This window comes from Bos javanicus, chromosome 13 (genome assembly GCF_032452875.1).
Source record: "Bos javanicus breed banteng chromosome 13, ARS-OSU_banteng_1.0, whole genome shotgun sequence".
Classification (NCBI taxonomy): domain Eukaryota; kingdom Metazoa; phylum Chordata; class Mammalia; order Artiodactyla; family Bovidae; genus Bos; species Bos javanicus.
Window position 1 is genome coordinate 69,990,433 of NC_083880.1, and position 13,532 is coordinate 70,003,964.

At 47.3% G+C, this 13,532-nt stretch overlaps 1 protein-coding gene across 10 annotated transcripts in view; it reads right to left on the reverse strand.

The window, feature by feature from the left end:
• The window catches only part of CHD6 (chromodomain helicase DNA binding protein 6), a 201,299-nt gene that overhangs the window by 17,255 nt on the left and 170,512 nt on the right, over positions 1 to 13,532 (reverse strand). For all 10 annotated transcript variants that reach the window (XM_061437616.1, XM_061437610.1, XM_061437613.1 and 7 more), the window contains 4 exons: positions 6,406 to 6,466; positions 5,480 to 5,696; positions 3,603 to 3,811; positions 993 to 2,576 (listed from right to left, as the gene is read on the reverse strand). In XM_061437616.1, the coding sequence (XP_061293600.1) occupies positions 993 to 2,576; positions 3,603 to 3,811; positions 5,480 to 5,696; positions 6,406 to 6,466 (2,071 nt within the window). The remainder of the gene's footprint in view (positions 1 to 992; positions 2,577 to 3,602; positions 3,812 to 5,479; positions 5,697 to 6,405; positions 6,467 to 13,532) is intronic.

Consider the following 13,532-nt stretch of genomic DNA (forward strand, 5'->3'; position numbering starts at 1 on the left):
GTTACTCAAAGGACTCTCAATACAATGCACTGACATTACAACACAGGGTTTTGACAATTAAGGAAATAAAAGGCAGGATCTCTGTTAACCTTACTAAGTGTTAGTTACTCAGTTGTGTCTGACTTTTGGGATGGGCTGTAGCCTGCCAAGCTCCTCTGTCCATGGAATTCTCCAGGTAAGAATACTGGAGTGGGTTGCTTTTTCTTTCTCCAGGGGATCTTCCTGACCTAGGAATTGATCCTAGGTCTCCTGCACCGCAGGCAGATTCTTTACCTTCTGAGCCACCAGGGAAGCCCAACTATACAGTCCATGGAATTTTCCAGGCCAGAATACTGGAGTGGGTAGCCTGTCCCTTCTCCAGGGGATCTTCCCAGGGATGGAACCCAGGTCTCCCGCATTGCAGGCAGATTCTTTACTGAGCTGAGCCACCAGGGAAGCCCAAGAATACTGGAATGGGTAGCCTATCCCTTTTCCAGGGGATCTTCCTGACCCAGGAATCAAAATGGGGTCTCCTGCATTGCAGGTAGATTCTTTACCAGCTGAGCTATTGGGGAAACCCAACCTTCCTAAAGATCACAATTATTTTTGTGGAGTTCCTGAAAAATGACCTGCATTTCTGTTAAACTTCAGGTTCCTGGCGTTCCCTGGCTGTTCTCCTTTACCCAGTTTCAGCACCCTACCTGGTGGAAGAACAAATTCTTTCCCCTCAACGTCCTATATGGCATCTCATGGATACCGGCACACAGCCCCTGCCCAGACCATGCAGCTGCTGCAGCCAAGGTGCTACAGTCATCCTCATCTTTCTGGAATGATCAAACGTAAGCTACTCTGCTCATTTTCAGAATAAGCCCTGTAGCCTTTGCGTTTAAACACGCGGTGGGTGTAAGAGGTCGGTTTCAGAAGTGGTAGAACTCTCACCAGCCCCCGTGCACTCGCCCTCCCCGGCCTGGGAGAACTGGCTCATCCAGGACACAAGGTCTCACACACGGTACCTTGACTCTGGCAGTTCCCGTCTTTATCGAACTCCTCTTTACTCTCATAATCCATGTCTTCCGGCTTGAGCTCACTCCCTTCAGGATACGGAGGGAGACCTTGGTTCCCTTCTGTGCTCTCTTTCCAGGGTTCCTTCAGCAGTTCCTGCTTCACCTGGAGCAGCTCAGGTGGGACAGCAGTGGGCTCGCCCCTCACTGTGACATTACTGGCTTTGCTTGTGAAGGGGTCTGGGGAGTAAGCCTGGGGTTTCTCCACTTCAAACTCGTCCTTCTCGAGGCCGCGTGTCCACCTCTCCACGTGTTTGCAGTGACACTGACAGGCTGTGGGAAGGAAAGGGCCCTGTGGTCCAGGAGGCTGGCTTCTGGCCTCCGTGCTCCCTTTCTTGGCTTCCTCCGTGAGGAAGCCGGCCAGGCTCTGCTCCCCTGCCATGCGGGTGGTGGGCTCGCTGAGAGGCGACGCTGCCAGCCTTTCCCGCCTGCCTGCGGCCAGCTCGAGACTTTCCTCCTCGTTTTCGTCCTCGTCGTCCTCCTCGTCGCTGTGGTTCGGACCCAAAACCAATTTGCTTTCTAAGCTTTTGCTTTCTAGTAAGTCGATTAGCTGCTGGTCTGATGACACGTTTCTTCTGGAGTCACAGACACTCAGGTTGCACATGTCAACGAACCCGCTCTCATTCCCTGGGTCCAAGGAAGGGGAGGCGAAGCAGTTGGGGTCCAGCTGCCCGATTCTCTCAGGTCTTGGCCCTGCCTCGCTGCAGCCGAGTTCCCCTTCCTTTGAAAGAGATATCAACAGGTGTTTCTCATTTTTAATGTTCATCTGAGCTACTCCTGCTTCTAAAGTTTCCATAAAAGAGGGGTCTGAGGCTATTTTTGCCTCGTGGCCCCGGGGCTGGCAGTTTCCGTCTCTGCCTGCGGAGATGGCCGCGGTGTCTTGCCTGGACTCAGTACTGGCACCCGTGCTGCCCTGAAAAGGGCCTGGCTCCTGGCTTAGTGCCTTCTTCCCGTACATCATGGTCTCCAAGGACCCAGGCAGCAGACTCTCGTCATGGGTAAGGGAAAGGACATCTTGAGTTTTAGAGATGAAGCTTTCACAGGTCATGTCAGATAGGCTGCCCCTCGGCGGACCAAGGTGATCGTCTCCAGCTTCGATTTTCATGAGGTTCTCGGGTTCGTTTTCAAGGGACTCGGAAGTCCGGCTCATGTGCGTATAGGCCAGAGACTCATATAGTTTGGAGTTGGTCTGGTAGAGGCAACAGAGACTCTCTGGGGCCTGGGGGTCGGGTCTTTTGTGCTGGGCGTAGTTCCTGTAGGCATCCAGGAAGGACAGCTGGGGGTCGGTCATGACGTAGTAGTCGGTGCGGTTCAGGCCGTGCTTGGCGGTGCCGATCAGCAGGTCGCGGTCGTGCTTCCCACACTCCCACCAGACGGGCAGGTACAGGCTGGGCCTGCAGAGCTGCAGGCGCTCGTGCAGCTGAGGACACGTGAGCACCTGCTCCCGCACCTTCCGCAACAGCTCGATGCGGTACAGCGTTCTCGCGGCCCGCTCTTCAGTGATGGGTTCCACGTAGATGCTGGGATCCGGGGGGCCTGCAAGGGAAAACACAGAGCCGTCACTTAAGGGGAGGTCCTCGATACCCCTGCCCCCTGAGTCCCTGCATCCTTGATCTTACAGTTTGACCACCTGGCCCTCGGCAAGGCAGGGCCTTAGTGGCCCCTCAAAGATGAACGCTGAAGCAGGAGGGAGAGATTTATGACACCTGGACAGACCCACTGAGGGTAAAAGGAGAGCATGAACACTCCAGTTCTGGAAATATCATTCCTGATCGGTAAGCGTGTGCTGAGTGCCTCCTCATTAGATACTTTATGGACGCTGTTCAGATCTCACAGAACCCCTAGCTACACCATCATGCTTGTGTGAGGACGAGGAAAGAGGCAGACAGGCCGACTTGCTCCAGGTGTCCGAACCAGAACGCCAGTCTAGGTCCTGTCGGTGTGACTGTGAGATTCAGTCTATGCAGCTCCCTGGTTTTACTGAAAACTGCCCGAACATGCTGCCGTCAGTCCAGAACCCATGCTGATTAGGCTTGACGTTTGTTTCCGCTTTTCTAGAATGTAGTACTATGGTCCAGAGTGAGTGAATCCATTATAGCGAGACTGAAGAGAGGCCAGGGGGAAAGCTGGCGCAAATTCCCACCAGGAAGAAATTTCTCAGAAGGGGCCTCTACTGGAGCACAGGAAGTTTAAATGACAGTCCCATATTTTCCGTGGCTACAAGTCAACACATGAGAAAACATTTAAGATTTAGTCTAAGCAAAGTGCAGAGCTCACAGCAGGCTAAATCTCTATGAGGCTGAAAAAAGAAAACATTTCTGTGGCATTTTAATCTGAATTTCAATTTTTAGTGGAGTTACATCATTTTGGGAGAGAGATTTTATTTTATGAGGGTGGGCTCAACTAGAAGTTTGTGGGTTTGGGAAAACCCACTTTATCTGAATTCTCCACATAAGTCTTCATGTCTATAGCTATGACTAAAACAACTCTATACCCTGAAAATAAGCTTTTACCCTCTTTGTCCCCCTGGGACAAAGTGACAAAGTGACAGAGCATCCTCACCACCATCCTTCCAGGCTGGCAGACGACAGACACTGCGGCACATGGACACGAAGCTATAGAAATAGTGTTCCAGGCTCTCGTCCGACTTCTTGTCCAGACGGGAAATGACGCGAAACTGTGTCCAGTCAAAGGTTTTCTTCTCTTGATCATAAACGACACCAAAGGAAGACACTGTTCTGTAGAAGTCGGCTTGCTCCCTCCTGGTCCACCTAGAGACAGAATCAGAAAGGAGAGGGAGCAGTTTTCCCTTTTTGCTTTTGTTGTTGAAAAGAGCTTAAAACAACTACTTACTGAGTGCCTAGTTGGAGAGTCTGTAAGGTTCACAGAGCAGGCACAGCGTGTCTATTTTATTAAGTTGGGAGGAGTCACTTATAACAAAAACAGGCCATCAGCCTACCACCGCCTGCAAATTATGTGTGCGTGCTTGATCAAGAGATATCAAGTTTCAGAAATTACCCAGTTCATTTCCTCTTGTGGGAGATAAAGATTTTAATACAAAAATACTCTGTAGGCTTAAATATTCTGCCCATGACAACAGAGAATCATGGACTCCTGGAGGATTCTATTATAATCATATAATCCTGGAGGAATCTTTTGGACCATTAAATTCACTTCCTTCACTTTACAGATGGAGAAGCTGGTCTGGAGTGAGGTGGGGTCTCCCTTGGTCACACACCTCCCTGACTTTCATCTCACATGGGCTTTCTTCCTGGTCTTAATGAAAGTAGATGGGTGATCTTTTCTAGGACACAAAGGCTCTCTAGATTTTAGACCCTGCAGGACTAAAATAATGACTTAAGGGAAATGGATTATTATTTTCCACCAGTCTTTACCAGGAGCTCTTGGGCATGGTACCTGTTGCCCCCAGAGGGACTCAAGCTAGGAGTGGGGTGAGGGGTCAGTGGAGGAGTGGGAATAAGGGAGGAGGCGGCTCTGGTTCTCTCTTTGGGGCCAGATGAGAGAACTCTTCTCCCTGAATTACCAAATTTCGTAAAGCCAGGAGTATAGAGAAGTAATTGAACTCACTATGTGGTATTTCAATTCATTGGACGTTACAGTAAAAGGATAGAGATATAAAGACTGCATCCTAAAGGAAATCAGTCCTGAATATTCATTGGAAGGACTTATGCTGAAGCTGAAACTTCAATACATTGACCACTTGATGCGAAGAGCCAACTCGTTAGAAAAGACTCTGATGCTGGGAAAGACTGAAGGCAGGAGAAGAAATGGACAACAGAGGATGAGATGGTTGGATGGCATCACCGACTCAATGGACATGTGTTTGAGCAAACTCCAGGAGTGGGTGATGGACAGGGAAGCCTGGCGTGCTGCAGTCCATGGGGTCGCAAAGAGTCAGACACAACTGAGTGACTGGACTGAACTGACTCAAAGAACGTGAGCTTCACTCATCCGTTCTTGTGGCCTCATCCCCGTCTGTGCTGACCTTCGGCTGCCATTTTTAACTTAATTCTCAGATGGGCAAGTACTTCCTTCCTTCCTTCTGGGCTGGCATTTTATGGTAGTCAATGCTCTCAAAGGCTTGATAAAGACTGCTGGCTACAATAAGACCACTTCAATGCACGCTATTCATTTTTCTGATAAAAGAATATGACCTGATGGATATGTTTAAATCACATTCCCAGAGACTGGGGTCCTATTCAGGCAAGGCTGGGAATTGTGAAGAGAGGGTGTCCTAGATCTCACTGGACTCCTGGGCCAGCATGACACCACCACTGGGGTTGGATTTAATGGACTCTAGAGACAACTTAACTCCATACGAGAACATCAGACACATTTGCCCTCCAGCTATCAGTGTTTCCCTGGTCACCTTTACCCAGTGGGCAGCTCAGCATGCCCTCTTGACCACTGGCTTTTACCTCTTTTGGGCTTCCTTGTTGATGAGCTCCATCTCTGAGGACCTCCGGAACATCTCTTCCTGGACCCAGTAGCTCTGGTTTCCTAGTCCCAGGACTTCAGGCCGGCAGAGCTCCTTGCGGTTACAGCGCTGGTAAATGGTGACCAGGCGTCGGAGACGAGCAGTGAGTGCGGATGAAACAGGCCAGGGTGATTTGTCTGGGTCGGAGCCATCCTGGGCTTCAAACATCAGTGAGGATATTAGTATTTATAGACAGAACTAAGACTATGGTGACTGGGTTTTTTTGGTGGTGGCTGTTCCCCTTTGTTTAAAGAAAATTAAAGCAAACTTTGTAACTTAATGGAAATAGCTGATATCTAACAGCTTGGGAGCCAGGCACAGCTGGAAGGGCTGCAATAGTGCTTCAGAAACAGCTTTGGGTGTGGTGGGCTCTGTTCTCTCTGAGATGCAAGTGTGCCTGTCTGTGGGGGCAGAATGGACTCAAGGGCCTTGCTCTAAGGTACCGGAGTGGGTGGACCCACTGAAGCTGTCTCTAGAACTATGGGTTTTTGTGTGGCTGGGCTTTCTAAGCACCAAAGCCTCCATTAAGTCTGGATTCAGAAAAATAATCAAAAGGACAAACCAAATACTTCTAACTTTTCTCAAAAGAGAGAAAAAAAAAAAAAGAAAAATCAATGAAACCACGATTCCTTTTCATCCTCAGAATCCATCCTGACTTTCATTTCACTGCCAGGCAGAGGAACCTGGCCGGAGTCACATTAAAGCTCCATGTGCGACTCCAGCAGAGTTTGGTGAAGGTCAACTTTATTGGCTTTTAAAAACAGCCTCCTTAAAAAAACAGCATTTTAAAAAAATTACGTGTGAACTCCAGGATAACTACAAATGGAGATCTTATTTCTCTTTTCCTTCAGAAGGACACAGTCTCACCTGCCCGGGTGTCATCCTTCTTTTCAGCAAAAAGGCCATCACCTCCATCACTGGAACTCTCCTAGGGATAAATGAAGTCAAGTCATCAGCAAAACTGCGGCTCAGACACCCAGTCCCTATACAGGAGTAAAGGTGCACAGGCCACACCTCCTGCCTGGGAACTTCTCAAAGATCAAGATGGTCCCTGATGAATAAAGCTTAACTTAGGCACAGTCTTCAAAGAGCCAGAAAGCAGTTTATTTAAAATAAGTATTGTTTTCCCCCTGGAGCTGTGTGGAATGATTCTGCCTGTAGAGAGAATGAGCTTGAAGAATGACAAACTGGCATGCTCCCCCTGGCAACTATGTTTTACACGCACTATTTTAATTGTGAACTTAAATATTTGCTTTACCGTCGTCGCTCTCAATCTAATACTGTCATTTTGTAAAGCATGTGCCTGTGTCGTTGGATTTGGGCTGTGGGAAAGTGTCACGCTCATGTTCATTATGCTGCATGTACTTCACAGCAATCGACACTATTTTCCTAAAACACGACTGCTCCAGACGGGAGACCTGATGGCACAAAACTCCAGCAATTTAAAATTAAAATCACGATCTGAGGCTCAGAAGCTCAAGTGATATCACAGGCACAGAGCTTATCCAAGTCAGACTATATGTCAAGCTGGCTTTAATGGATTCCTTTCCAAAGGCGTGCTTGGTCTCAGGAAATGAACTTCAAAGGCTCCTCACACACAAGGCACGTGGGAGTTTGGGGAAGGGCAAAGAGATAGCTCTAGTTTTCAACTAGACTCCGTTTTTAACACGAAAATTTATTTATTTTTTTACTGAAGTAAAGTGGACTTACCAGTATTATATTAGTTTCAGGTATACAACATAGTGATTTGATATCTTCATACATTACGAAATGATCCTCACCGTGGGTGTATCTGTCACCACACAAAGTTATTCCAATATTCCTGACTACGTTCCCCATGTGGTAGGTTCCCCCTATTCACACCCCCACGACTTATTATTTTATAAACGGAAGTTTGCGCCACTTAATCTCCTTTATGTGATTCACCCATTTTTTCCCACCCAACGTACTGTGCTTCTGACGAGCATCTAAAGACCTGACTGATAGGTGAGAATCACCCCAGGATTCATGACTGCGGCCATGAGAGAGCACAGGGCCAGATCAGAAGAAGGTTTGGCAATCCACAGCCTGTTGATGGTTTCTGTGTGGCCCTCGAGCTAAGAACAAGGTTTACATTGGAGGAGGAGGAAAGGAGGGGGAAGGAGGAAAAGGAGAAGAAAGAGGCAAAGGAGAAGATGTGACGAAGACTCTTCTGGCCCTAGGCCTAAGATATTCACTGTCTGGTCCTTTACAGAAAACTGGGACCCACAGCCCAGGAGAGCCGTAACCTTGGGTCAGGAGGGATGGACAGATACCGACAACTGGTGATACTTAAAATCCAAATCTCTCTCCTGGGCCCTTAATACTGTGGAAGGACCTGAAAGAGAAAACCTTGAGAAGGCAGAGGAGCAGGCATAGCGATAATTGCTGACGTTAACGAGAACTACGTGTCACTGTGCAAAACCCTTTACATGGCTTCTCTCCTTTAGTCATCACAACTGCCTCCCCAGGTAGAAAGTATTAGTATCCTCATTTTACAGATGCAGAAAACAAGTTCTAGGAAGTTCTGTAAGTTGCCACGGTCACATGGATACGGAAGGGCAGAGCTGGATTTTGAGCACAGGAGTCTGGGAAGGGCCTACATTGCAACCACTGAGCTGTCCAAAAAAAGAGTCCCGGCTGAAAATGTGATTCAGAGAGTGAAACATATTTAGGGCTGGAAAACACTAGTTTAATCTCTCTCCTTTGGCCATATGACATCAGTGAAGGGAGGAAGCCTCAGGCTGATCGACTGCACCATTCTGAAGTGTCACTTAAATGTATCATCACAGCCTTTCCCACTGTTTTAGGAGTTATAAGCAAAACCCAATCAGCCACGCCTTACATCTTCTGCTGCCACTGAGAACATTTTTGAGTATCCTCACAGTATCTAAGCAAGGAGAGATAAGAAAGCCTTCCTCAGCAAGCAATGCAAAGAAACAGAGGCAAACAACGGAATAGGAAAGACTAGAGATCTCTTCAAGAAAATTAAAGATACCAAGGGAACATTTCTTGCAAAGATGGGCTCAATAAAGGACAGAAATAGTAGGGACCTAACAGAAGCAGAAGATATTAAGAAGAGGTGGCAAGAATACACAGAAGAACTGTACAAAAAAGATCTTCATGACCCAGATAATCACGATGGTGTGATCACTCACCTAAAGCCAGACATCCTGGAATGTGAAATCAAGTGGGCCTTAGGAAGCATCACTACGAACAAAGCTAGTGGAGGAGATGGAATTCCAGTTGAGCCATTTCAACTCCTGCAAGATGATGCTGTGAAAGTGCTGCACTCAATATGCCAGCAAATTTGGAAAACTCAGCAGTGGCCACAGGACTGGAAAAGGTCAGTTTTCATTTCAATCCCAAAGAAAGGCAATGCCAAAGAATGCTCAAACTACTGCACAACTGCACTCATCTCACACGCTAGTAAAGTAATGCTTAAAACTCTCCAAGCCAGACTTCAGCAAAACGTGAACCGTGAACTTCCAGATGTTCAAGCTGGTTTTCGAAAAGGCAGAGGAACCAGAGACCGAATTGCCAACATCCACTGGATCATCGAAAAAGCAAGAGTTCCAGAAAAACATCTATTTCTGCTTTATTGACTATGCCAAAGCCTTTGACTGTGTGGATCACAATAAACTGTGGAAAATTCTGAAAGAGATGGGAATACCAGACCACCTGACCTGCCTCTTGAGAAACCTATATGCAGGTCAGAAAGCAACAGGTAGAACTGGACATGGAACAACAGATTAGTTCCAAATAGGAAAAGGAGTACGTCAAGGCTGAATATTGTCACCCTGCTTATTTAACTTCTATGCAGAGTACATCATGAGAAACGCTGGGCTGGAGGAAGCACAAGCTGGAATCAAGATTGCCGGGAGAAGTACCAATAACCTCAGATACGCAGATGACACCACCCTTATGGCAGAAAGTGAAGAACTAAAAAGCCTCTTGATAAAAGTGAAAAAGTTGGCTTAATGCTCAACATTCAGAAAACTAAGATCATGGCATCTGGTCCCATCACTTCATGGCAAATAGATGGGGAAACAGTGGACACAGTGTCAGACTTTATTTTTGGGGGCTCCAAAATCACCACAGATGGTAACTGCAGCCATGAAATTAAAAGATGCTTGATCCTTGGAGGGAAAGTTATGACTAAGCTAGACAGCATATTAAAAAGCAGAGACAAAAAAAAAAAAAAAAAAAAGCAGAGACATTACTTTGCCAACAAAGGTCCGTCTAGTCAAGGCTATGGTTTTTCCAGTGGTCATGTATGGATATTAGAGTTGGACTATAAAGAAGGCTGAGCGCCAAAGAATTGATGCTTTTGAATTGTGGTGTTGGAGAAGCCTCTTGAGAGTCCCTTGGACTGCAAGGAGATCCAACCAGTCCATCCTAAAGGAGATCAGTCCTGGGTGTTCATTGGAGGGACTGATATTGAAGCTGAAACTCCAGTACTTTGGCCACCTGATGCAAAGAGCTGACTCACTGGAAAAGACCCTAATGCTGGGAAAGATTGAGGGCAGGAGGAGAAGGGGATGACAAATGATGAGATGGTTGGATGGCATCACCGACTTGATGGACAGGGGTTTGGGTGGACTCCGGGAGTTGGTGATGGACAGGGAGGCCTGGTGTGCTGTGGTTCATGGGGTTGCAAAGAGTTGGACGCGACTAAGTGACTGAAATGAACTGACAGTAATCTATGAAGACCCTCTGAATGCTGAAAGTTGTAATTATAGACACTTCTAGACTGAGACATGTTCTAGCCAGGTTCTAGTCGGGTGTTCCTTATGCCATACAGGTGGCTGGTGTGAGCCCCACCACACCCCACATCCACATGGGTAGCTCCAGGCAGCAGGTAGCAGACGACATGCAGGCTTCCTTTCCAGTCTCCCTAATGCTTTCTGTTGGCCTCAGGCAAACCCTCTCAAGTCAGGAAAGCTTCTGGGATTGGTAAGTGCCTCTCTGTCTCCTGCCCTCTCCTGATGGTAGGTCCCCTCTCTGGCAATGACAGAAAGGAGAAGATCTGGATGAGCAGCAGCCAAAGTGAAAAAGACGCCGTAACATTCAACATCACCAGTTTATTACTGGGATTGAGGGAAGCACACGTGAAGTTCTGCCTCTGAAGTCTGAGGATGAACATTTCCTGGTTTCTGCCTCTGTGAATCAACCTGAAAGAAATATTCATCTAGGAAGAAGTGTGAATCCATTATTTCAGAGTACAGGGTCCCCGTAAGACCATCAAAGCGCAGGCAAATGGATTGGTTCCAAACTGCAGTTTCTCCATCCTGAGCCCGCCTGTGTTTGGAATCTGATTGTCTACTGCTTTCTGACTTTGGGTAAGCTGTTCCGAGCTCGCTCAAGCTTATTTCTTTGTTTGCAAAATGGAGGCGATAGTACTTTATGGGGTGATTGTGGTCAAGCTCATTTCTTCATTTGCAAAATAGAGATGATAGCACTTTATAGGGTGATTGTGGGGCACAGGTAAGTTGATGACGTGAACCGTTTAACTAAATGCTGGCACAGGGCAAATGCCTGACACATGGCAGCTGGGACTGAGGAGCAACCCACACATGGACCCAACTGCTGGGGGACCATCCAGCATGTCTTTCATTCAACTAAAATGTGTCCTCTAAGGACGGCTTCATGACACAGTGGAAAACAACAGCAGTAACAACTAAAGTCTATGGAGACCCAGGTAAGTAAGTGGGTAAGATATCATACTGAGTACTTCATATGTGTGTTTCATTCATTCAAAATGACTAAATGACCCTTTTTAGACAGACAGAAATTGCAGAATAGGAGGCTGATAATCTTATCGAATACTATAAACAGTTATTAAGTGGTGAAGATGGAATTCAAACCTGGAAGGCCTGAACCCAGATGAGGAGCTCTAATCACTGTGAAGTATGGCCTCGGGTGTGTGGAGACACACCCAGCTGAATCAAATGCATTGTCACTCTCTAACAGCATCTTAACTCCGCATGGGTGCAGGGCTGTTTCCAGATTCGAGAACAGTAGATCCCCATGCTTGTGGCTGCTCCTCCAGGCCTGGCTGCCTCCCCTCTTTGGCCTGGGTAGGGGTGTGGGTAGGGGTGGTGGCAGCCCAGACCTGCAGGCCCAGGGAACTTCCTCTAAGCACTCACAAAACCCCAGGGCCAATCGCAGAGGCCACAAGTGGCCTTCCCACATTTGTTTGTCAGGAACTGTGCTCAGTTCAGGCATTCCAACAGTGCAAAAAGATGGAGTCCTTATCCCTCTAGAGCTCACGTTCTGGCAGTTATGAGAGACATAAATAAATATTGGCCATGCAGTGTGACAGGGCTTCTTCCCTGGTAGCACAGCCATAAGGAATCTGCCTGTCAATGCAGGAGACACGGGTTCGATCCCTGCGTCAGGAAGATCCCCTGGAGACGCATATGGCAACCCACTCTAGTATTCTTGCCTGGGAAATCCTATGGACAGAGGAGCCTGGCGGGCTATGGTCCACGGGATCGCAGAGTTGGACACGACTTAGCAACTAAGCAAAAACAACATGCAGTGTGAAAGTGCTCCTAAACACAGTGGGAAAATCAGGAAGAGTCACCACCCCTGCCAGACCCAAATCAGGCAGGAGGAAGACATCCAAGAGGTAACTTTTGAGCTTCAGATTGAAGGACACAGGAGTTTACGAGGAAGAGAACACAGGCGCTCTCTGTGTAGAGGTAACACGATGCAGAAAGGCAGTTAAAAAGACCCCACAGCAGTTTTCATCTGTGGAAAAATCAAGCATCCTATGACCTTCATAAATTTCATGTACAAAGTAGATACACATCAAATGTCATTAACAGAAAATTCAAGGATTTTACAACGGAAAGACTGCAGGATTTAGAAAAAGACGTGAGCGGAGAGACATTGCTCTTGGCTAGTATGACTTTTCTTGCAGCTCATTAAAACTATTTGATCTTCTCCCCGTCTAGAATGGGGATAAGAGTAACATGCAACTGAAAGGGAAACGTGCTTGGTAAGCCTGGAAGTACTCCAGCTACAGTCAAACATCACTATTTGAGTTCAGAGACCCCCTCAAACTCTCAGCTAAGAATAGAGTTATTGTCCAGATCCTCACCGAACTTCTCTTACAGTAGGATCTGACCATGTTAGGCATTAAGTTTCCCTGTAGAAGTTTTTTCCTAGGTCACTTGGCACATAACATCACCCTCCTTTTACAGAGAGCACCTGCTGTAGGGAGCACTGCAAAGTGAGGACAAGCCCCAGGAGTTAGACACATGAACTTTACTATGAGTGGCCTTCAGAGCTGGGCCTGGAATGCAGCTGGTCTGCCTCTTCACACTGGCTGTTGCTAGGAGAAGGGGTGCGTACCTGCAGCTAGAATAAAAATCAACCCGGAACCAAATGGAAGAACTGTTGCTGAAACTGATGCTCCAATACTTTGGCCACCTGGCGCAAAGAGCTGACTCACTGGAAAAGACCCTGAGGCTGGGAAAGACTGAGGGCAGGAGGAGAAGGGGGAGACGGAAAATGAGATGGCTGGATGGCATCACTGAATCAATGGACACACATGTGAGCCAACTCGGGGAGACAGGGAAAAACAGGGAAACCTTGAGTGCTGCAGTCCACGGGGTCACAAAGAGTCGGACGTGACTGAGCAACAACAGCAACTCTTTTGACTATGAAAAGAATACTTGATCAGGGGGAAAAAAAGCCATAACATCTAGTCTGAATTCTACTGTCTAGTCTGTCTAATGTAGTTATCTAGTCTGAATTCTTCTATCTGTGAGAATCTGGCAAAGTCCTTTACGTTCCTGGGCGAGGGGCGGCGGTGAATCTCCTCAGCTTTCAAATGAGAGCAGTTAACACCTGAAGCTCTTACTTTACACGGCTGAGGTGACGATCAACTGATACAAGTTGGAACAGTATTTTGGAGACAGTACTATTCAGAAGAATTTAAGGTACTATTTTCATCTCTTTGATAC